Below are 25,585 nucleotides of genomic sequence, written 5' to 3'. Positions count from 1 at the left end.
AGTGGAGACAATGATCAAATGAAAACATTTCAGTGTTTTAGTTGTAACTATTTTTTTCCTTTTTAATGGTCTTTCTATGAGCTTTTTGTCTCATACTATACTATAATTTTAAAAACAATATTTTTTACATCACATTATACAATCACTTTTTAAAAGAATTGTTTTCATGACATACTATTTTATGTCTCATGACTCTTTTATGACATACTGTACTATGACTTTTTAATTTAATTTTTACAACATACAATATTTTAAAAGAAAATTAAATTTTATACTATAATTTTTTGACTATGACATTTTTTTTTTTTTAAAAAAATGACATACTATAACTTTATGACTTACTATGACTTTTCTCGAATGAAATGTTTAATACCATACTATACAACCAATGTTTTCATTAAGAAAAACATACTACTACTACACTTACACTATGACTATTTAATGAAATTTTTGATACCATACTGTACAAGGACTTTATGATGACATTTTTGATACCATACTATGCTATCCATTTTATATGAAATTTTTACCAACATACTATACTATTACATTCAAATGAAGTTTTTGGTACCTTACTACTATGACTTTAAATTGTGATGCCTTACTATAGTATGATTTTCACACGAAATTTTTGGCACCATACTATACTATGACTTTTGTGATGAGATTTTTGGTACCATACTATACTATGACATTTTGATGAGATTTTTGGTACCATACTATACTATGACATTTTGATGAGATTTTTGGTACCATACTATACCATGACTTTTTGATGAGATTTTTGGTACCTTACTATACCATGACATTTTGATGAGATTTTGGTACCTTACTATACTATGACATTTTGATGAGATTTTTGGTACCATACTATACCATGACTTTGTGATGAGATTTTTGGTACCATACTATACCATGACTTTGTGATGAGATTTTTGGTACCATACTATACTATGACTTTTTGATGAGATTTTGGTACCTTACTATACTATGACATTTTGATGAGATTTTTGGTACCTTACTATACTATGACATTTTGATGAGATTTTTGGTACCATACTATACTATGACATGTTGATGAGATTTTTGGTACCTTACTATACCATGACATTTTTGATGAGATTTTTGGTACCTTACTATACCATGACTTTTTGATGAGATTTTTGGTACCATACTATACTATGACATTTTGATGAGATTTTTGGTACCTTACTATACCATGACATTTTTGATGAGATTTTTGGTACCATACTATACTATGACTTTTTGATGAGATTTTGGTACCATACTATACTATGACATTTTGATGAGATTTTTGGTACCATACTATACTATGACTTTTTGATGAGATTTTGGTACCATACTATACTATGACTTTTTGATGAGATTTTGGTACCATACTATACTATGACATTTTGATGAGATTTTGGTACCTTACTATACTATGACATTTTGATGAGATTTTTGGTACCTTACTATACTATGACATGTTGATGAGATTTTGGTACCATACTATACCATGACTTTTTGATGAGATTTTGGTACCATACTATACTATGACTTTTTGATGAGATTTTGGTACCATACTATACTATGACATTTTGATGAGATTTTTGGTACCATACTATACTATGACATGTTGATGAGATTTTTGGTACCATACTATACTATGACTTTTTGATGAGATTTTGGTACCATACTATACTATGACTTTTTGATGAGATTTTGGTACCATACTATACTATGACATTTTGATGAGATTTTTGGTACCATACTATACTATGACATTTTGATGAGATTTTGGTACCATACTATACCATGACTTTGTGATGAGATTTTGGTACCATACTATACTATGACATTTTGATGAGATTTTTGGTACCATACTATACTATGACATGTTGATGAGATTTTTGGTACCTTACTATACCATGACATTTTTGATGAGATTTTTGGTACCTTACTATACTATGACATGTTGATGAGATTTTTGGTACCTTACTATACCATGACTTTTTGATGAGATTTTTGGTACCTTACTATACTATGACATTTTGATGAGATTTTTGGTACCATACTATACTATTACTGAGATTTTGGTACCATACTATACCATGACATTGTGATGAGATTTTGGTACCATACTATACTATGACATTTTGATGAGATTTTGGTACCATACTATACCATGACATTTTGATGAGATTTTGGTACCATACTATACTATGACTTTTGATGAGATTTTGGTACCATACTATACTATGACATTTTGATGAGATTTTTGGTACCATACTATACCATGACTTTTTGATGAGATTTTGGTACCTTACTATACTATTACTTTTTGATGAGATTTTTGGTACCTTACTATACCATGACTTTTTGATGAGATTTTTGGTACCATACTATACTATGACATTTTGATGAGATTTTGGTACCATACTATACCATGACTTTTTGATGAGATTTTGGTACCATACTATACTATGACTTTTTGATGAGATTTTGGTACCATACTATACTATGACTTTTTGATGAGATTTTGGTACCATACTATACTATGACATTTTGATGAGATTTTTGGTACCATACTATACCATGACTTTTTGATGAGATTTTGGTACCTTACTATACTATTACTTTTTGATGAGATTTTTGGTACCTTACTATACCATGACTTTTTGATGAGATTTTTGGTACCTTACTATACTATTACTTTTTGATGAGATTTTTGGTACCATACTATACTATGACATTTTGATGAGATTTTTGGTACCATACTATACTATGACTTTTTGATGAGATTTTTGGTACCTTACTATACCATGACATTTTGATGAGATTTTTTGTACTATACTATACTATGACATTTTGATGAGATTTTTGGTATCATACTATACTATGACATGTTGATGAGATTTTTGGTACCTTACTATACCATGACATTTTGATGAGATTTTTGGTACCTTACTATACCATGACATTTTGATGAGATTTTTTGTACTATACTATACTATGACATTTTGATGAGATTTTTGGTATCATACTATACTATGACATGTTGATGAGATTTTTGGTATCATACTATACCATGACTTTTTGATGAGATTTTTTGTACCATACTATACTATGACATTTTGATGAGATTTTTGGTACCTTACTATACTATGACATGTTGATGAGATTTTTGGTACCATACTATACTATTACTTTTTGATGAGATTTTTGGTACCTTACTATACTATGACATTTTGATGAGATTTTTGGTACCTTACTATACTATTACTTTTTGATGAGATTTTTGGTACCTTACTATACTATGACATTTTGATGAGATTTTTGGTACCTTACTATACTATTACTTTTTGATGAGATTTTTGGTACCATACTATACTATTATTTTTTGATGAGATTTTTGGTACCATACTATACTATGACATTTTGATGAGATTTTTGGTACCATACTATACTATTACTTTTTGATGAGATTTTTGGTACCATACTATACTATGACATTTTGATGAGATTTTTGGTACCTTACTATACTATTACTTTTTGATGAGATTTTTGGTACCTTACTATACTATGACATTTTGATGAGATTTTGGTACCTTACTATACTATTACTTTTTGATGAGATTTTTGGTACCATACTATACTATTACTTTTTGATGAGATTTTTGGTACCATACTATACTATGACATTTTGATGAGATTTTTGGTACCTTACTATACTATTACTTTTTGATGAGATTTTTGGTACCTTACTATACTATGACTTTTTGATGAGATTTTTGGTACCATACTATACTATGACATTTTGATGAGATTTTGGTACCTTACTATACTATGACTTTTTGATGAGATTTTTGGTACCATACTATACTATTACTTTTTGATGAGATTTTTGGTACCATACTATACTATGACATTTTGATGAGATTTTTGGTACCTTACTATACTATGACTTTTTGATGAGATTTTTGGTACCTTACTATACTATGACATTTTGATGAGATTTTTGGTACCTTACTATACTATGACTTTTTGATGAGATTTTTGGTACCATACTATACTATGACATTTTGATGAGATTTTTGGTACCTTACTATACTATGACTTTTTGATGAGATTTTGGTACCTTACTATACTATTACTTTTTGATGAGATTTTTGGTACCTTACTATACTATTACTTTTTGATGAGATTTTTGGTACCTTACTATACTATGACATTTTGATGAGATTTTTGGTACCTTACTATACTATTACTTTTTGATGAGATTTTTGGTACCTTACTATACTATTACTTTTTGATGAGATTTTTGGTACCATACTATACTATGACATTTTGATGAGATTTTTGGTACCATACTATACTATGACATTTTGATGAGATTTTTGGTACCATACTATACTATGACATTTTGATGAGATTTTTGGTACCTTACTATACTATGACATTTTGATGAGATTTTGGTACCTTACTATACTATTACTTTTTGATGAGATTTTTGGTACCATACTATACTATTACATGTTGATGAGATTTTTGGTACCATACTATACTATGACATTTTGATGAGATTTTTGGTACCTTACTATACTATGACTTTTTGATGAGATTTTTGGTACCTTACTATACTATTACTTTTTGATGAGATTTTTGGTACCATACTATACTATGACATTTTGATGAGATTTTTGGTACCATACTATACTATGACTTTTTGATGAGATTTTTGGTACCTTACTATACTATGACATTTTGATGAGATTTTTGGTACCATACTATACCATGACTTTTTGATGAGATTTTTGGTACCTTACTATACCATGACTTTGTGATGAGATTTTTGGTACCATACTATACTATGACATGTTGATGAGATTTTTGGTACCTTACTATACCATGACATTTTTGATGAGATTTTTGGTACCATACTATACTATGACTTTTTGATGAGATTTTGGTACCATACTATACTATTACTTTTTGATGAGATTTTTGGTACCTTACTATACTATTACTTTTTGATGAGATTTTTGGTACCATACTATACTATGACATTTTGATGAGATTTTTGGTACCTTACTATACTATGACATTTTGATGAGATTTTGGTACCTTACTATACTATTACTTTTTGATGAGATTTTTGGTACCTTACTATACTATGACATTTTGATGAGATTTTTGGTACCATACTATACTATTACTTTTTGATGAGATTTTTGGTACCTTACTATACCATGACATTTTTGATGAGATTTTTGGTACCATACTATACTATGACATTTTGATGAGATTTTTGGTACCTTACTATACCATGACTTTTTGATGAGATTTTTGGTACCTTACTATACCATGACTTTGTGATGAGATTTTTGGTACCATACTATACTATGACATGTTGATGAGATTTTTGGTACCTTACTATACCATGACATTTTTGATGAGATTTTTGGTACCATACTATACTATGACTTTTTGATGAGATTTTGGTACCATACTATACTATTACTTTTTGATGAGATTTTTGGTACCTTACTATACTATTACTTTTTGATGAGATTTTTGGTACCATACTATACTATGACATTTTGATGAGATTTTTGGTACCTTACTATACCATGACATTTTGATGAGATTTTTGATACCTTACTATACCATGACTTTTTGATGAGATTTTTGGTACCTTACTATACTATGACATTTTGATGAGATTTTTGGCACCATACTATACCATGACTTTTTGATGAGATTTTTGGTACCATACTATACTATGACATTTTGATGAGATTTTTGGTACCTTACTATACCATGACTTTGTGATGAGATTTTTGGTACCATACTATACCATGACTTTTTGATGAGATTTTTGGTACCTTACTATACCATGACTTTGTGATGAGATTTTTGGTACCATACTATACTATGACATGTTGATGAGATTTTTGGTACCTTACTATACCATGACATTTTTGATGAGATTTTACCATACTATACTATGACTTTTGAGGAGATTTTGGTACCATACTATACTATTACTTTTTGATGAGATTTTTGGTACCTTACTATACTATTACTTTTTGATGAGATTTTTGGTACCATACTATACTATGACATTTTGATGAGATTTTTGGTACCTTACTATACCATGACATTTTGATGAGATTTTTGATACCTTACTATACCATGACTTTTTGATGAGATTTTTGGTACCTTACTATACTATGACATTTTGATGAGATTTTTGGCACCATACTATACCATGACTTTTTGATGAGATTTTTGGTACCATACTATACTATGACATTTTGATGAGATTTTTGGTACCTTACTATACCATGACATTTTGATGAGATTTTTGATACCTTACTATACCATGACTTTTTGATGAGATTTTTGGTACCTTACTATACCATGACATTTTGATGAGATTTTTGGCACCATACTATACCATGACTTTTTGATGAGATTTTTTGTACCTTACTATACCATGACTTTGTGATGAGATTTTTGGTACCTTACTATACCATGACTTTTTAGTGAAATTTTTAATACCGTACTATAATATGATATTTTGATGAGATTTTTGATGCCTGACTATACTATGACTTTTTAGTGAATTTTTTGATACCATACTATACTATCACATTTTGATGAGATTTTTGATACCTTACTGTACTATCACATTTTGATGAGATTTTTGGTACCTTACTATACTATGACTTTTTGATGAGATTTTTGATGGCTGACTATACTGTGACGTTTAGTGAAATTGTTGATACCTTACTATACTATAACCTTTTGATGACATTTTTGGTGCCATACTGTACTATGACTCTGTCATAGTCATCGTTTACTATGACTAGTATGAGTTCCCTACTGTACTTTATATTTTTAAGAAAATTTACTTTACTTTAAAGTTACTTTACATTTTTTAACATTTTTTTCATAACATACTACATTAGGATTTTTTATGACTTGTTTTAAAGATTTTTTTCCATGAAATATGTAAAAAATATTTCAGTCTGACTTTTTACTACCTTTCAATGAGTTACTATATTATGACTTTTTTAGTTGAAATATTTAGTACCATAATATTGTAAATCTTTTTAAATAATTTTTTGTAACATAATATACAATGATTTCCTAAATGACTATTTTGGTCAAATAGTATGTGACAACATTTTTAAATGAAATTTTTATTGCCATACTACAGAGTAATTGTTTTGAAGAAAAACATTATATGACATACTATACTATGAATTTTTGTGTGACTTTTTTATGACCTGCGTTACTTTACTTCTTTAGTGATATTTTGACAGATTGTACTAAGATTTTTTAATGACTTTCTCACCACATACTATATTAGGAGTTTTTCTTTTGAATTTTTAAGTATATATTACGTTTTAATTATTTTTTTCATAACACACTACAACGTAGCCTTTTCAATGACACTTTTATGACATGCTATACTATGACTTTTTTATATCTTCCTCTATACTGTGACTGTTTTTATATATTTTTTTGTATGAAGTACTATATTTTGACCATTTAGGACTTTTTTTAATGACTTGTTTCCACACTTTTTCCATCATATTTGCTCAAGAGGAGCAAAGGTTATCCATTTCTGTCACATTACTGCAATGTAAACAGGAAACGTTTCCCTCATATGAATATAGAATTTAATCGGTCTAATCGATCAGCCACACAGGATCATAAACAGAGACTCTCTGATGTTTTTTTTTCCTAAACAGTTAAAAACACTTTGCCATCCAAAGTCAGCAGCTCTATCAGTTCTTACCACTGTAACTATTAACATCAAATCACCAGTTTGGACACAGAGTGTGATAAATTCTTCATCAAACAACCTTTAACACAGTGTATCCTGCAGTTTCAGTGTAAAACATCCACAGTCTACAGAAAGCTCATGTCTCTAAGCGGCTAACAGGCTGAAAATAAACATTTTAAAACACAAAAACATCTCCACATGTCGATCTATTGATAAACTCTGTCATTCTGGTTTGTTTTCTTTCTGCTGACACATATCTCACTGATAAAGCCGCTCAGAAAATGTCTGTGGTCTCTCAAAAATCTGATCACTAACAGTTTTCTCTCTTCAAGTCTCAACATGAACAAGAAACTCTGTGGTTTGAATCATCAGATCAAGAGATGAACAACTGTCCATGAAAATATCAAAGGTACAAAATGTCACAACTAACAGAGAGAAGTCAACTACGACTCCCAAGGTGCATTTCAGTGACAAACATCCAGTCACAGAGCTTCAAATGCTGTGATTGTTACGCAGCAAACTGAAGAGTGTTGAGGAAAGTTCATATCGTTTGTATTTTGAATTCTGGGTCAGTTCAGTTTTGTAACCAGTTGACTTCAGGACTTCTTCTTCACAGTAACATCAGCTGAGGCTAATGGGTATTGTAGTATTTAAAGCCACCTGCCAAACAGATGGTAACAGTCTGACTTCTAAGTTAAAATAAATTAAAGTGATTGTCAGAATATAAACAACAGTAAATCATTTAACTTTACAGTCCGTCTATAAAAACTCCTGGAACCAACAGATCTTCCACTCAAGTGCCAGACATAAATTTTCAAATATCATTTCAGGACTAAAATGTGTCCTGCCACCATGGTACAGTCTCATCGCTGTGTCCTGCTGCGGCAGCGCAGGAGGTTGCAGAAGGTCTTTCTGAAGGTGACATTGCACAGAGCGTAGCAGCCAGGGTTGATGGCGCTGTTGATGTAACAGAGCCAGTAACCTGTGGTCCACAGGACCTCCGGGATGCACACGTGACAGAAAGCGGCTACTACCGCCATGATGTTGTACGGCGTCCAAGTGAAGATGAAGGCCAGTAGGATGGCCAGGATGGTTTTGGTGACCCTCCTCTCCCTTGCCATCACTCGACGTCTCCGTCTCTCCTGAGACTTGAAGCTCGGACAGGAGGAGAAGACTGCAGAGGCGACCCTGTGGAGGTCAACGTTGGACGAGGAGCCATTTTCGTTTTTGTTGAGGTCTTCGTCCCCAGCGTGGCAGACGGTGGTCCGAGGGTGACACTGCTGACGATCTGATGTGTCACCAAGACATTTGGACACTTTACGTTTCCTCCTGAGCTTCGGAGTGCTGGACTCTGATTGGTACAGAGACAGGTCTGAGCCCGGGTCACTGGCCACCCAGCTCCGTCGTTTCAACATGAAGTCTTTAATGGATGGACTAGATGTCCTGAGTGTGCCCTGCTCTGTCTGGAGCGTGCTCAGTCGACTGCGACTGGCGGCAGATAAGCGGCTGTACAGGCCAACCATGACGAGTGCCGGCAGGTAAAAAGAAGGAAGCGTCGTCCCCAAAGTGACAGCGGGGTTGGCGAGGAGCTGAATGTAACACTTCCCATCAGGGATGACACGTTTGCCTCTGTCTGTCTGCCAGCAGAGGATGGCAGGGGCCCACAGGACGAAGGACAGCAGCCAGGCAGCGGCGATCATCAGACTGGCCACTGTGCTCGTCCGCTGCGCCGGGTAGCTGAGCGGCTGCGTCATGCAGAAGTACCGATCCAAGCTGATGATCAGCAGGTTCATGACGGAGGCGCTGCTCACCACATAGTCTACAACCAGCCACATGTCGCAGACGGCAGCCCCCAGGGTCCAGCGGCCCCGCAGCAGGTACAGTGTGTACAGGTTCATGGAGAACAGTCCAATGATTAGGTCAGCCACCGCCAGACTCAACAGGAAGTAGTTATTGACGGTCCGCAGGTGACGGTTCACTTTGATGGACAGGATCACCAGCGTGTTGCCCAGGACGGTGACGATGCTGACGGAGGTGGTTACTGTGGCGATGAGGACCAGTTGAGCCGTGGTGTAGGGACAGGCCGCACTGATTGGAGGCTGACAGGAGGTGTTAAGGGAGGGGCGGAGCCAGAGGGAGGAGTTGAAGTCAGGTTCAGGAGCTTGTCCCATGTTCCCTGAAAATATACACACACACACACACACACACACACACACACACACACACACACGACTCAGCAGAGTTTCTTTATTTTACTCAGTAAATTACTCAAACAGTTGCTCACTGTAGTTTTTGGTTTTTTTTTAAAATCAGACCAACGGGGATATCGTGACTTTTTTAGGGACTATTTTCAGTGGTGGATTAATCCACATTGGTATGTGGGATTGAGCCAAAAAAAAAGGGCTAAAATGTGTGTGTGCATGGTGATGAAGGAACATGTCTGAGGGATTTAAAGAACAGTCACAAACAGCAGACACTCTGCTGGTTCATGTCGGTGAAAGATGGATTCAGTTAAATATGAATAAACACGTTGACTCTTTCTGTATACAAGCAGAAGATGTTTCTCTGACATGAACACAGAGCTGAGAGGGTCGCTGCAGTTTCCTCCAGCTCATGTTTTGGTGAAACATCTTTATTATATTTCCCTCATCACATATTTGTTTTTGTGAATTAGTTGTAATTAAACATAATTTAAGAGACAGAGTTGGTTTCCCTTTCCGAGTTACATTCAGGGAAGGTAGTAAAAAGTGTGACAGACACTCTGAGTTACAAGGATCAAGAGGATATTTTCCAAAATGAAGACTCTTATTGACATTCACACAAACTTTGGGAGTCCTTTTTCATACCAACTGTAGTGAAACATCACAGTTTCATGGATCATAAGGTTTGCCGTACACATGCATCATTTTTCACGCCATCAAATTTATTGTTTTGAATGAAAACACAGTACGTGGCTGTGGCTCAGGTAGAGCAAGTTGATCACTAATCGGAAAATCAGCGGTTTGATCCTCAGCTCCTCCGGTCTGCATGTGAAAGTATCCTTGAGCAGGATACTGAATTTCAAATTAGTAGCAAGTGGGACCTTGCACCTTGTATCGTGGCCTCAGCCACCAGTGTATTTTCATGTGTGAATGGATTTATTTATCTCTAAGGTAACTGATAAAAAAGAGTAAAAAGAGTATGCACTTTTTAAGGGCAGCTGTAGTACTACTAAAAGTAAAAAGAAAAAGTATGAGATTTGGAACACACCCCAGGAATCTCTGGATAAAACACATCAGGTAAGATAACGTTGTATGTCGAGCACAGTTAGGTTAGCTAGCTAGCATGTTGGTGTTGGTGGCGTATATTGTGTGAGACGAGAGACGTAGTTCACTAAGGGGTTTCACACAAAACTAAGTGTCACTCAGACAAACTGCTTTTTCCTTGACTTGAAAAATTATTGACAAACATCATATGTTAAGCTCATGGCACACTTTAAATGGGATCAAAAATTACTCGTCTTTCATCATTAACTACTGTCGATTTTTTTTTTCCCCCATGAGGTACTCTTTATTGCGGTCTCTAAAGAGCACTTGCAGGTATGTTCAATGACCACTAGAGGGCTCCAGATTTCCTTCCTAGGTAGGAAACTAGGTGGGAAAGTTGAATGACTTCAGTGACATTTAAAATAATATATTAAAAGAAAGAATAATATATAATTCCAGATAATAAGATGCAAGAAAAAAGCAAGGAGGAATAATCTGAGCAGACCGACAGAGTTCAGTCAAACTTACCGGAGATGTCAGACCTGCTGCTGATGTTGATCCTGGAGCAGATGTTGGACCTGGTGCTGATGCTGGTCCTGCTGATGTTGGTCCTGGTGCAGATGTTGGTCCTGGTGCAGATGCTGGTCCTGCTGATGTTGGACCTGCTGAGGTTTTCAGACCTACTAGATGTTGGATGTGCTGCTGGTGTTGGTCCTGCAGTCTGTGCTCACTTCACCTCCTCAGCTCCGTCTCCTCCGTCAGTCCCCAGCAGCAGTAGTGTATATGTAACAGAGGAATGCCTCATTCATTCCCATTAACGGAGCGGACACTCCGCCTGCCTGTCTCCTCCTGCTGTCCTCAGGTCAGACCTCAGACTCTTGTGGGATGTAATGACATATTATTCTGAGAACAGACCGAGCTGTGCTTCCTTCTACCATTAATAAAGTGTTTAAACACAGTCAGGATCTTTTACTGTGTGTTGATGTGCAGGTCTGTTAGCTCTTCCCTGCACAGCATCAAGTCTGACTCCCTGAGTAATGTCCCCTTTAATCAGGGCGGAGAGGACGATAAAGAGCTGCTGCCTATGAGAGAATATCTGGATCTGATCCTAGATCATATTGTGATCAAATTCTGTTCCATAAAGTGGGAGTTATTAACATGTTAACACTGTAACTGATTCTTTAGGACTACACGCTTCAGCCTGGACTGAGCATGTGCAATACAGTTCAGTTCTGTCCGCACACTCTGATCCTTATAAACACACCATAAACACAACATTCAGCAGACATAAGTCAAACCATCAGGTGGAAACAGAGAGATGGTGGATCAAATGATGTAAACTCATGGAGAGGGACTCAGTGTTCTTATATTTTTAAACATTAAGCAGTTTAAACAGGTCACGTGACTCATGTTTAGTTCAACTCAGCCTGTAAAAGTGTTGTTTAAAGTTCCAAGTCTGAGAAAATAACTTGGATAATGTAATAATATGCATAAATAATAATCTGGAGTTTGTGGAATTCTAAAGACGTGTGTCTAATAAAAGAACTCATCTAGTTGCATCATGGGAAATGTAGGATCCAATGTGACTGGACTAAAAGTCAGGATATCCACCTTCTGTTTTCACTGAGCCGTCTCAAATGACTCAAAATTAAGTGTGTTAAAGTCTCTGTTTGTCTTGTTAAAGCATTTGAAGTAAACCTTTTAAACATTTTAAAAATTGAGTACATGATGTATACACTTCCTTTTGTTAACACAACGCAACACATGATTCACTAGATAATAAAATATAACAATAACGTGTCTGGAGAAGAAGTTAATCTCAGCTGAGTTCACTTTAGAGTTGAAGAGCAGCACCACACAGCTGGTTTTGGTTCAGTGTGGGGACCAACACAGTTTCACAGGCTCAATGAAGTCCCAGCTAAATATTGTTTTTCTTCTCAAGAGTGTTTTTATTTGAAAGAGTGAAACTAATTTATAAAAGCTATTTTGGTTTTGTATCTGAGAGTTGTTAGTGAGCAGCTGATGATACTGAAAAACTCATTTGGTTACACAGATCTGTGCTTTGTGTTGCACTACGTTACTCACACTGACCTGCTCCAGGTATGGTTGAATTAAAAAAAATTGTAGTCTTTGAAAATATTTTTTTAAGACATCAATCACATGATGAGAGAAAACGGTTATTCTCAGCTGAGTTCAGTTCACTTAGAGACATGCAGCAGCAACAGCAGCACATTTCTGGTTTTGGTTCAATGTGGGGACCAACAGTTTTTACAGGTGTAGTGGAGACAGCTTAATTATTGCAGATGTTTTTCTTCATAATAGTATTTTATTGCATTTAATAATGAAACTGATTTATAGAAACTGTTTCAGGAGCACTAACAGCCATGGCAGCTAATGTTACCGAAAAGAAAAGACTAATTTATACAAAATGTTGCACTATGTGACTAACGGCGTGACAGTGACCTGCTCCAGTTATGGTTAAATGGAAAAAAAAGAAGTTATTGTTGGCTTTGAAAATGTTTTTAATCACTTCATGTACATAATGAGAGAAGACGTTTTGCTTAGCTGAGTTCAGTTCACTCTAGAGGTGTGCAGCAGCAGCAGCACACAGCTGGTTTTGGTTCAATGTGGGGACCAACACTTCTTACTGCACAGTGGAGACACAGCAGGAAATACTGTCAGTGTTTTTTTTTTGTTTTTTTTTAGATTATTTTCTTTATTTAAGAATTAAATGGATTTATAAAACTTGTTGTTTCTGGTTTGTATCTGAGTGTAGACAGCATTTCTCCAGAGTTACAGCAGCTGATAATTCTGAAAAACTAATTTGGTCAAAAATAACTCATACAGTACATTTGTTGTGTTGTGTTGTTGCACTACGTAACTTATAATTGATGTTAAAAGCAGTAACATTCCACAAAACCTCAACCAAACTTTGTTTTGCTCCTTCAGTAACCTCACGCATGATGAATTTGCACATTTTTACACTCCTACTCTACCTTGTTGCACTTCTATAAACTTAACACACTTCTCTATATGTAGTATGCTATCCTGTTTTATAGCTATTTCTTTAGTTGTTGAAATTGAGTAGACTATGTTTTTTTCTTCTTTTCTGTATTGAGATATTTTGATTTATTTTTTGTTTATTTTTCTATTGATATACATTTCGTGTGTATTTACTGTTTCCATGAAATGTCTGGCTAACTGCTGTAAAAACAACTTCCCAATCTAAAATCAAATTTTCAGTCAGTCCACTGGTCCATCCATCGGATGGATGGGTTATCGCCACTCAGTAAACATTTATAATTGAATGAAAATACAGGAAAAAAATGTTTATATAAAAAAAACCTTTTTACAATATTTGTACAATATATTTTGTATATTGTTGCTATTTGACTCACTGTCTTATATTTGAATCCTTTTAAATTCTTTTTCAGTTTCGATCTTCAACAAAACTTAAAAGGTTCTGTATGTACATTTAAATTTAAATGTATGTCTGTAAATTTAAATGTTAGCTAACTCATCCAGACTCCAGGGGGTGGTTTGGAAATTACTTTATCAGCTAACGTTACAAAGTGACCAACACAAGATCTATACAGCGTAGCTAAGTTACAGCTAGCTGGGTGGCCAACGAGCTAACCATGAACAAAGCTAAGTTATGCCTTCATTACCTAACGTTACAAAGCAACCAACCAAAGCAGCCAACAAACTAACCATAACCTAAGCTAATTTATGACAGCTAGCTGTAAAGCTGCTCTCCTTTATTAGCTGAGATTATGAAGCAACCAACAATAGATCAATGTAATTTTCAAACAGCAAGCTAGTTAGTATCATCAAGGTAAGGGTCCATATAAAATATAGTAACAATTACAGATAATAACGTTATTCTAAATATGATTGCAATTTATTTTCCAGCATTCTATCAACAGGATGACGGTCAATCTCTGTCCGTCTCATGTTTGTCACTGTTTTGGCCAATACCCAGGTGCTAGCTTGCAGCTAACAAGCACGAACAGGATGCTGACTGCTGTTCATTTAACGGCCTCAGAGAGAGGAGTCACTGATAACAAGGACTTTCTAGAAAGTTACATACAGAACCTTAAAAGAGTTCATGAACTCAGAGACAAACAGCCAAAGAACTAAAACTCAGGTTGTGCCTGATAAATTATTTATTAGCTGTTAATCTAAATGACTACCTGAGTGTGTTTTTACATGAGTTTGCTAATAAAAGATAAACAGGAGATTAAAGATCTGGTAAAGAGATTTGGATATTTTCCCAGCTTAAAACCAAAAGTGTTCAGAAACTCGAGGAAGCTTCACTAAATAATCTTCAACAACTCGATGGATCACAGAAAAACTCTCAAAGCTCTTTAATTACATCACGTCTAAAAGTCAAAGAAAGAATCGAGCTGTACAAACTCCACAGTCTGATGTAGCAGGGGAAGTGGTGACAGTTGTACCTTTGTTATTGACCGGTTGCATTGTTGAATACGGTGGTGCTCAGTTCATCATTCACAGGAAACGGGGGGGCAGAAGTTGCCCCCGCCCCAATAACCCGCACAAACACACACACAAAACAGACACGAGATCACCCGAACACATTGTTTTTAAAATGTTCATTAATCAAGTAAAGCCAGGAGGAGCATTCAGATCAGTTTGTCACCTGCTGTGTTTGTGTTTCTCTCTCAGACAGATTCTTAACATGCAGCCACTGTCCTCGCCAGGTCGCCACAGAACGAGATCCCTGATCTCGCCTGGACTAACCTGCAGGAAAGAAAGGTTAAATAAAAAATAAAAAGTAAACAGCTCTATCTCCGAATCACACAGTGTCTCTGCACAGCTCCAGTCAGGGCTCTCCCTCCTCGTCATCTTCATTTTCATAGGTCCGTTACACCCCCCCAACCCCTCACCCACCCCAACCCCACCCCACCACCACCCGGAAACCCACACATACAAAACTTAAACACCATCAGTACATGAACTTTTATGCAGCTCTGTGTGTGTGTGTGTGTGTGTGTGTGTGTAAGCACGTGTGGAATAGGAATAAAAAAACAAATTAAAAGCAGCACAGAGCTTTCGGCTGTACAGTCTCAGACAGGCTGGAAAGGAAAAGGAGCACTTGATCTGACAAATTCAAGTTTTCTTCTGCAGGAGTTTGAAGGAGAGGGTGGAGGGTGGAGGGTGGGGTCAAAGGGACATGGGCGGGGCCAGAGAGGGGCAGATGGAGACAGGTGGGGTTAAGCATGGAGACACCGATCACAGGCCTTTTCCACCACAGGAACTAAACGAGCTGTAAATAAAGGTGTATATCGGCTCTGGTTCTACTTTCGTTGTGGGGTCGGGAAGTTTCTGGACCTAAATCTGGGCTCTGATCATTCAACGACTAAGAGTGTTTGTTAATATCACAGACGTGTACACATGGATATAGAGGTCAAATTCTGATTCATAATATTGTTTTTTGCTGCTTCTGCAGGTGTGTGTGAAAAGTTCAATTAATTTCCCACTAACTGCCAGGTAGCATTGGCATTGTCTCTAACATTTTCTTCTCATACTTAGCAGCAGGGGAACAAACACTACCATCTCTTTAATTACTCCTAAAAGAGAAAAGGTTCAGAAATGATTTCCACCAGTCAGTTTCTTCACCGTCACCTCTACATCCTATAAAGCTTCGATCACTTTTCCATTCAATGAGAAAGATGAATAAAGAGGAAACGCATAAGAATAATTCATTTACAAACACAGTGCGGTGTTTCTATTTGCCCACAGAGCTGTAAATCCACTGGAGCGGCTTGAGATCGAACTGAAACGACGTTAAAAAGATAAGTTGTGACGTCCTATCACTGCACAGTGAAATGTGGTGTGCAGCTGTCGAAAGGCTCAAAAATTGGGGCACTAATGGAGAATATAGTTATGAGCGATTCATTTCACTGAGGCATCCGCAGTACGCCTTGGGTCGGATTTTTTTTTTTTTTTTTTTTTTTTTTAAAGATATGGGTGAGCATCTCAATTCTGTAAATATTGATAAAGTCAGTAATAAAAGACCATAAACAAATGCTTTCTATATGCAAATATGCTATTGTGTATCAGCCGCCATTCAATTGAGTCCAACGTTCCATCCCTTTATTTGTAGCACCGTCTGCTGTAACCCTCCAACGACGCAGCTCCAGTTACATTACATGGGTCATACGCCATAGCTGCCATGGGGTCAAAGAGTGTGTCGCAGCCTTCACTGAAACGCTTTAAACAGGACACGCAAGCTTGAATCTGCTCATCACTCAGGCTTCAACAGAAGGCGAACAGGAGACGGAGCAAATATTTGTAGGAAATACAAGAGAGAACTGAGAGTCATGTTAGTTAATGGTACAGAGCAGAGAGCCTGTACTGTGAACGTGATGATACTGACCGTTGAATCATGTTAATGTTAAATAAAGTCTATATTAGCGCCATTTTCCCACTATCTCTAATTTTCCAAAACACTTTCTGGGTTGCTAAAACACTGTGGAAACAGACAGAGCAGAGGTTCTAGTTCCTGCAGTGGAAAAGAGGTGACAGTCAGCAGCAGAGAAAAGCTACAAGTGTCTCCTGCCCTCCCCGCCACAACATACTGCACACACAGACACACACTCTTACAGGAGCACACCCACCCAGCATCTTTTATACACAAATATTTTGTCCCTGTGTGAGCAGAATACACTTCTACACTTGTATTTTAACATTTTGTCGACTGTTTTCAAATGTAGGTTAAATTTTGTCATAGTTTTCAAACAAGTCTGGTGATATTCTATCTTCCTCTTTATGTTCAGACTCAAACCAGCAGTGAGAAATCAGTTAACTCTCAGTTATAAACACTGCCCACCAGGGATGGAAATTAGCACTCGCAAAATGCTGGTAAAATGTGTAAGTGGCTGCTCGATGTGCTTCACTCATCAGCCAAAAAACACAAAGGTAATCTAATGAGTGGCCGGTGGATTTTGGAGCCCACCAGCCATAGTGGCAGATGGACAAAAAGGTTAATTTCCAACCCTGGTTTCCAACTGTTGTTTATTTTGACTCAGTCCTACAAACACCGTCCTGCTGCCACAAATACTCACTAGAGCACCAACTGTGGATTAATCTGCTGCTGAAAATAGTCCCCAACAAAGTCACTATAAAAACGACTATAAGCAGCTGTTTGAGGACGTGACCGATGATGAAACTACAGATTTGTGTTTTATAAGATCTTAAGTAGGAATGAATGAGCTTGGAGCTGAGAGACAGACTGTTTGAGTCTGAACATGAGATTTGACGCCAAATTTATCCTTCAATCATTTTCAAGGCAACTATTGGTTTTCATTTATTCCTTTATGGTATGAAAATTAAACTCGTCAACATCAAGTCTGTTAATATTTTTGACAACATTATCATCACCATGAATAAACTGAATTCTAACTTATATGTACACCGATCTCACAACTGAAGCAGGTTTCAACAGCTTGCTTATTAATTTTCACACCAAACAAAAATGAACGAAAACCAACAATCTGCCTACAAAACAATTATTTGAGAGAATAATCTAAAGATCAACAGGTAATTAGATAGCTGAACTTTCTAGCAAAACCTAGCAAAATCTTTCCTGCTGGGGTCCAAACACACACAGACACAAGACACACACGCCTCTCTTAGCAAACACACTATAGTGCAACTGGGTTTTTAGAGGGGTGGGTGTTTGGTTTCCCTCCCAGAAACAAGAAATTGTTCTTCTCCTCTTCAGCCTTTTTACAAACAATTAAAAAAAGGTGTTTGTTTCATGAACTGCAGCATCGTTGAAAAGACATGCAGCAGATTCAGTTCACTCAGTCACAGTTCAGTCATCAATGATTGATTTTCCTGGTGGTGGGACACAGTAACTTCCTCCATGAGCTGCAGACTCATGATTCAGAGTCAGGATACAGAGTCATGATGCAGAGTCAGCGTACAGTCATAATTTAGAATCAAGATGCAGAGTCGTGATTCAGAGTTGTGATGCAGAGTCATGATACGGAGTAATCCTACAGAGTCAAGATACAGAATAATGATGCAGAGTCATGATACAGAGTCAAGATACAGAGTCAGGATGCAGAGTCATGAGTCCAGCCTCAGGCACGCGCAGCCTCCATTTCTTCTTTTCAAACATCATAATTACACACGGTACAAAAACAAAATAAAGTAGTGCTGAATTCACTTTTTAAACACTTCAATCACGCACTATTTCACATCAAATTTCAACATCACATGGCACTGAATGCAGCACGTTGGAGTAAATGTGTGTGTGTGTGTAAAGAGATACGTCCCGAACCCACACACACACACACACACACACACACACACACACACACACACGCGCGCGCGCGCACACTCACACACACATACCCCCTCACCCCCTCAGACATGGCACTTTGATAAACAGGAACCTTGTCTTCCATCACGCAGATACTTAGAGAGTCGGGCAGAGAGGAGCTCAGCGCTAACTGGCCTCCGTTCAAGTAGAAGCCCTTTCTGACGAGGAATGGTCGCGGTTCAGCTTCAGTCCAGTTTCTATAAGTGCAGAGGAAGTGCACGCCAATGCCACTGACGGTTCAGGGGTGGGGGTGAGGGGGGGGGGTTCTTGTGTCCCTTCTTTTCCAGGCGGGAGACCCTGTGCAGAGTCAAAGCAGCACCCAGTGAGATAAGGCTTTGAGGAGCGCCCTTTGCTAAACCCATCAGCCAACGCTCTGCTTGTCTTGGCCAATAGGAGAACTACCTGCTGTACGGATCGCCAGGGTAACTGTTGGGGCCGCCCCCGCCCCCGCTGCCGGGGAGGGGGCTGTGAGAGGAGGAGGAGGAGGAAGAGGGGGAAGACAACAGCAGGGAGGAAGAGGAGGGACCCGGCATGGAGTCGTCGTCCGTTCGCCCCCCGTCAAACACGTCGTCCATGTCCATGGCCAGAGAGAGGCCAGAGGGCTGAGGGCCCGACAGCACCTGGGAGCCCCACATGGGGGCGAGCTGTTCAGACGGGTTGGAAGCCTGGGGAGAGGCGTAGGTCTGTGGTTGGGTGATGAGGAGAGGACCTGAGGTGGAGGGGGCCATAGAGGGGTCCGCCGCAGGCCTGGAGGCCCCTGTGCCCGTTTGGGAGCCACGGTGGATGCGATGACTGACGATGATGTTGTTTCCGAAGCCGCCCATGGAGGCCATGGTGGTGCTCTGCTCCCGCTGGACCACAGCTGTCATACCGCCCTCAGCGATCAGCCGGCGGATCCGTGCCAGAGCGTCTTCACCTGTGCCGAATTCTGGAGACTCTCCTGGACCAATGAGAGCAACAACAGAGGTCACATGAAGAATCGAGAGTAATAACAGCCTGTCACAGGTTACAGCATGATGATTAGCCATAGCTATAAACCAAACTCTTTTTCTAACTGCTACAATCATGTGGCAAATGACTAGCTTGGTCAATTACCTCAATGCTAACACATTACGTTAATTATCATTGACATGCTAACTGAAATTAGCATTGGGAACATGATAATATTATCCTCACACACACCACAGATTTTACTTCACATCTTTAACATACAATGACGTGTGCTCATACTTACATATATTTCCTCTGTTCAGTGGAATCAAACTAACACCTGCTAACTTCACAAATATATTAATTTTTCTTTTTAATTGGTGGCGTCAGGCCTCGTTATTTTGCAGAAGTAGCCCTGTGCAAAGCACGTTGAGTATCCCTGCCTTACAGTCAATGAGAGCCCACATTAAGCTCAATCACTCAAGTTTCACAGAAAGAAGTGAAAGAAAACAGAACTATAATAAAACCGACTTGTAGTTCCTCAAAACACACGACAGTCAAACAAAACTTGTGTCAACTTAAAGCACACCACAGAACTTATTTTGAAATTAAGGAATGAGTTTAATTTAGGAGATACTGCAGAAGAACACATGGTGTTTATGTGTCAGTGTGGAGCAGTACCAGTAGAAGTAGCGGATGTGTTTGCGTCGGCTGAGGCTTCGCCCTGGCTGCCATCAGCTGCTCTGCTGGTCTGAGACGCCTCCTGCTGCCCCGGAGCTGCTCCACTCGTGGACGGAGTCTCAGGAGCAACATCTGAGGAAAGAAGGCACATCAATGATCCTTTAACACAACCTCCAGTCTCACTACGGTAAAATCAAGTCTCAGTATAAAACAAGTGTTTGATATCACTGGACACACTGTGCTGTATATATGACTCCCTGTGGTAGCATCGATTTCTTACAGTGAAACCTTTCAACGGTCTCCTGAAGAGTTTTCCTTTATATCCAGTCTATACAAAAAATAAGAAAAGGTTTCACCTGACGTCAAAACAAAAGACACGTACAGACTCAAGACTGGAGAATGCAGGACCGTAAACGATTATTTTCTTGATTAATCCTTAACAAGAATTTCAGTTCATCCTTGAGTCTAAGTGGACATTTGTGCCATATTTGAAGAAATTCCCTCAAGGTGTTTCTGAGATACCATGTCTGCTAGAATGAGAAAGATGCGGTCACAGTGACCTTGACTTTTGCCCCCAAGACAACCAAAACCGCAAAACAAAGAAACTCCCTCAAGGCCTTCTTGAGATATTGCGTTCATGAGAATGAGACAAACGCAAGGCCACAGTAACCTTAACCTTAGACTGCAAAATTCTAATCATCTCAATCCTTGAGTCTAAGTGGATGTTTGTGCCAAATTTGAAGAAATTCCATTTAGGTGTTTTTAAGATATTGTGTTTGCAAGAATGAGAATGATGAGGACACAGTGGCCTTGACCTGTGACCACCAAAACCACTGAATGAGGTAACTCCCTCAAGGTATTCTTGAGATAATGTGTTCACGAGATTAACGGATACAAGGTCACAGTGACCTTGACCTTTGACTGTCAAAGTCCACTCAGTACATTGCTGAGTCCAAGTGGATGTTCATGCCAAATTTGAAGAAATTCCTTCAGGGTATTCTTGCAAAATCTGGTTCACAAGAATGAGATGGACGCAAGGTCACAGTGACCTTGACCTTTGACCACCAAATCTGAATTTGGGAAAAAATCCGTCAAGGCCTTCTTGTTCACGAGAATGGGACGGGCGGGCGCACCTACATATGTATGTACGTATGAACAACCTGAAAACATATTGCCTCCAGCCACGGCAATCGCCAGGGTGGAGGCATAAAAATGATGTCACTACATCAGAGTGCAACATCTCATTGTCAGTATTGTATATTGCCTGTTACAGTGAAGACACTATAGTGTTATTATAATGAAGGTATTAGAGAGTTAGTATTACAATGTAAGTATCATCAGTATAATGAAGGTATTATAGGGTTTCAGTACTGGGTGCAGGCTGTGAGACGCTAGGCTCTGATAGGTCCCTCTCTGTTTGTGTCTCGGCGTTCTGCAGCTGGATGATTGGTGTCTGAGTTCCTTGTGATGTCACTGAAGGGGCGGGGTGTCGTGGTTGAAGACCAATTGCGTTCATCAAACCCATGTCTCTGTCCAATCTCCAGCCAGAGCGATTGGGACTAAAGAAACATCAGAGACGAATAATTTTGGGTTAGTGCAGCACAACGAAAATGACAAAAAACAAAACAACTTATATAATGTTTTGAGATGAGGTAGATACTCGTCATCTGTTACACTGGTTAAAAACACAATTATGTCAAAAAGTACCGATGACGATCCAATTTTACAAACAGTAGTTTTAATTCATAGAAGACTTTTTCTTTTTTTTTCAGAAGTCGACCTGCAGCTCTCTTTGAAAGCCTTCTCTGTTAACTTTGTTTGTATTGGTTAATTTTTGGTCACATGGTGCATCTTAGGATTTCAAAGAACACTCATGCTCAGTGAAAGAACTTGACATCCTACCACGGTTAGTCAAACATGTCAAAGGCTAACAGGCTGCTGTGATCAGCTAAAATAAACCCGTTTATTCTCATCCTGATAATTTGGTTCTTTAAAGGAAGTCAAAAACTTGATTTGTTGATTTAAGGTGAAGTTACATTGAATGACAGTGTGCTCTTATTTTGAAATAAAAACAAATACAATTCACAAATTTCAGTACTCAAATGAGTAATCACAAATAAAATGTCTTCTTCATTACATTACTGGTGTTTTGTCATTTGCAAGTTCTCACCCTGGTCTGTCAGAACCTCGCGTCCGGCTTGTTCCACTGTTGTTGACGGAGAATAATGGTTCACTGCTTGACTCCGCGGGGCTCTCACCATCGCTTCTGTAGAACCTAAACACACACACACACACACACACACACACACACACACACACACACACACACACACACACACTTGTTAATTCACTTCTGTTCAGGAAGTCTGGAAAGCAGAGGAGGGTCTTCTTCGTGGAATCACACAGACCATGACCTTATTTAAAGCACTAATTGACCTTCACCAATTAATGGTCTTCCTGTTCAGATTGATCATTAGGATAATCACATCAGCCAACGTCTCAGTGTGGAGGAGGGGGCAGGGAAATCCTCCAAACCAGGAGGACATCTGTGTTCATTCTACTTTTTCCTTGAGTTGGTATGGAAAGATGCACAAAGTTATTTGACTCACTGAGGTTACTGATAACTCCGCTAAACACAGCTCATCTTTATCAAACATCTCAGAGGAGAAAATTACTCATCACCGGACAAAAGTGATGAAGACTAACATATTTTTGCTGCAATTTTTAAGACAGTAAACAGTAAACTCAGACAAAAAGTCCAATCTCAGCCAAACTTCAGGAAAGGTGCAGAGATGTTTAGGGAACGCTTGATAACCATGACCTAATTAAATCATTTTGTTCTAATGAGTTATCATTGTGATGGACTTTCTGTGGGGTGCAGAAAGCTGCGTTCATGTTGTTCTGGGTGATATCAAAGAAATAAATCCTCCCATCTGTGGGGGACACGACATAGAAGCATGCAAGTTCCTCATAAAGAGGTGGCCAAAGCTTACAGAGGGGTTTCTAACATCAATACTGCACAATAAATGTGAGATACGCCACAGGCATTGTAAAGCAATGTGACTGGCTACAGCTGATATGATGGCTACACTTTTAATCTGCAAATCAATGTCTTTTAGAAGCCACCTAAGAGCCCTGCAAAAGTCAGTAAGATATTAAGCCATGTTTAATGTGTGTTTAATGTGTGTTTTGAATCAACTAAACTTCACAGCACTTGACAGAGACCCCGCCACTGACTAGTGTTTTGGAGGTGTAACTGCAGAGTCACTCAGACACACCACCGCACAAGTATAAATGCTCACAATAGCCTAAGTCACGTGGGTAGGCTACGGCGTAGAGCTGAGGCACAAGTATTCATCCCGCTTAAGGACTGCAGATTTCAACCAGCTGAAACTGCTCCTGGTTGGAATTCCTTTAGTGTTCAATGTAAAGAGTTTTTTTTTTACTGGGAGCCAAGCTATACACAGATGTCTCTTCCTCTCCAAAACAAACAGACCAGGGGGTTAAAACTGGTAAGAACACCAAATAAAGCAGTCTCACGTAAAAAAAGAAATCAGTGTTTTTCCTACGCTCTTGTCGCACAGGGGCTGCTAACTCTGCTGGCCAATGCGAAAACGTAAATGGCCCTATCTAGAGCCGGCGTGTCACTTCTTATTTTCACTGGACCTTTAATGTTAGGGATGTTAATAATAATAATAATAATAATAAATTGTTAACCAACTTTTAATGGAGAAATTGACACAAATGCTGAGATGACAAGAAGCACAACTAGAAAGAGAATGAGAAAAACAGACTATACAAGACTCAAAATATAATAATAATAATAATAATAATAATAATAATCAATAGATATACTAATCCTTAAGGCTATAAAATTGTGCATTTACCCAAGCAGTTTTAGTTTTGTTAGCTCTTATAATTTGTCAGTTATTTCAATATTGTAGTGTGCTGTTGTAACTGTTATGTCAATGTTATAAAAATTGTTTTAATAAAGATTTAAATGAAAAACGTTAACCGACAATAACAGTTTTGATCAATTGATACAACCAGTTCAACAGTTAAAAATGTAACATGCTAAGCAATACACTAAGTGCAGCTCAACCATTTTAAATACTAAAAAGGAAATCTTATACTACCTGCCTCCTCAAAACAAGTCACATACATGATCTACCCCCATTTCCACTTTAATCCTTATCTAACACTCAGAACCCTCCCACACCTCATCATGGTTTCTACTGCGTCACAGTCAGTGTAGGAGACTTTATAAATATCCCTCAGTCCTCCTCTGAGGTTGGGCTGGTTTCAGTCCACAGAAATCTTGACACTGATTCTGACATGTTTGATAAATACAGGCCCAGAATAGAAAGTATATATTTAAATGTGTGACGGCACAGCTGAGACACGTCCGCATCAGGAGTTCAGAGACTCACACAGGCCGGCAGATCACCAGGTCTCCCTTGTTGGTTCCATAAGCCAAACCCATCCCTGGATCCGGCAGCCAGCGAGCAGAGTTGATGCTGACGTGGCGCCTCTGGTCTGGAGCCATCGGGTAAACCACGTTGAACACCATCTGAA

General features: G+C 38.0%; 2 protein-coding genes across 3 annotated transcripts in view; both read right to left on the bottom strand.

Moving 5' to 3' along the window:
• Positions 1–8,664: 8,664 nt before the first annotated feature.
• On the bottom strand, positions 8,665–9,972 carry chrm4b (cholinergic receptor, muscarinic 4b). The gene has a single exon (XM_049574937.1). The coding sequence runs from the start codon at positions 9,970–9,972 to the stop codon at positions 8,665–8,667; it is 1,308 nt and encodes a 435-aa protein (XP_049430894.1).
• A 6,268-nt stretch (positions 9,973–16,240) lies between these two features.
• ambra1b (autophagy/beclin-1 regulator 1b) overlaps positions 16,241–25,585 on the bottom strand; it is a 38,134-nt gene continuing 28,789 nt past the window's right edge. For both annotated transcript variants that reach the window (XM_049573646.1, XM_049573648.1), the window contains exons 15-19: positions 25,441–25,580; positions 23,181–23,285; positions 22,382–22,569; positions 21,011–21,142; positions 16,241–20,339 (exon numbers count right to left, since the gene is read on the bottom strand). In XM_049573646.1, coding sequence (XP_049429603.1) covers positions 19,798–20,339; positions 21,011–21,142; positions 22,382–22,569; positions 23,181–23,285; positions 25,441–25,580 — 1,107 coding nt within the window. In that variant the 3' untranslated portion in view covers positions 16,241–19,797. The remainder of the gene's footprint in view (positions 20,340–21,010; positions 21,143–22,381; positions 22,570–23,180; positions 23,286–25,440; positions 25,581–25,585) is intronic.

Source organism: Epinephelus fuscoguttatus, linkage group LG4, assembly GCF_011397635.1.
Source record: "Epinephelus fuscoguttatus linkage group LG4, E.fuscoguttatus.final_Chr_v1".
Taxonomy (NCBI): domain Eukaryota; kingdom Metazoa; phylum Chordata; class Actinopteri; order Perciformes; family Serranidae; genus Epinephelus; species Epinephelus fuscoguttatus.
This window is presented reverse-complemented; position numbering and strand designations above follow the sequence as displayed.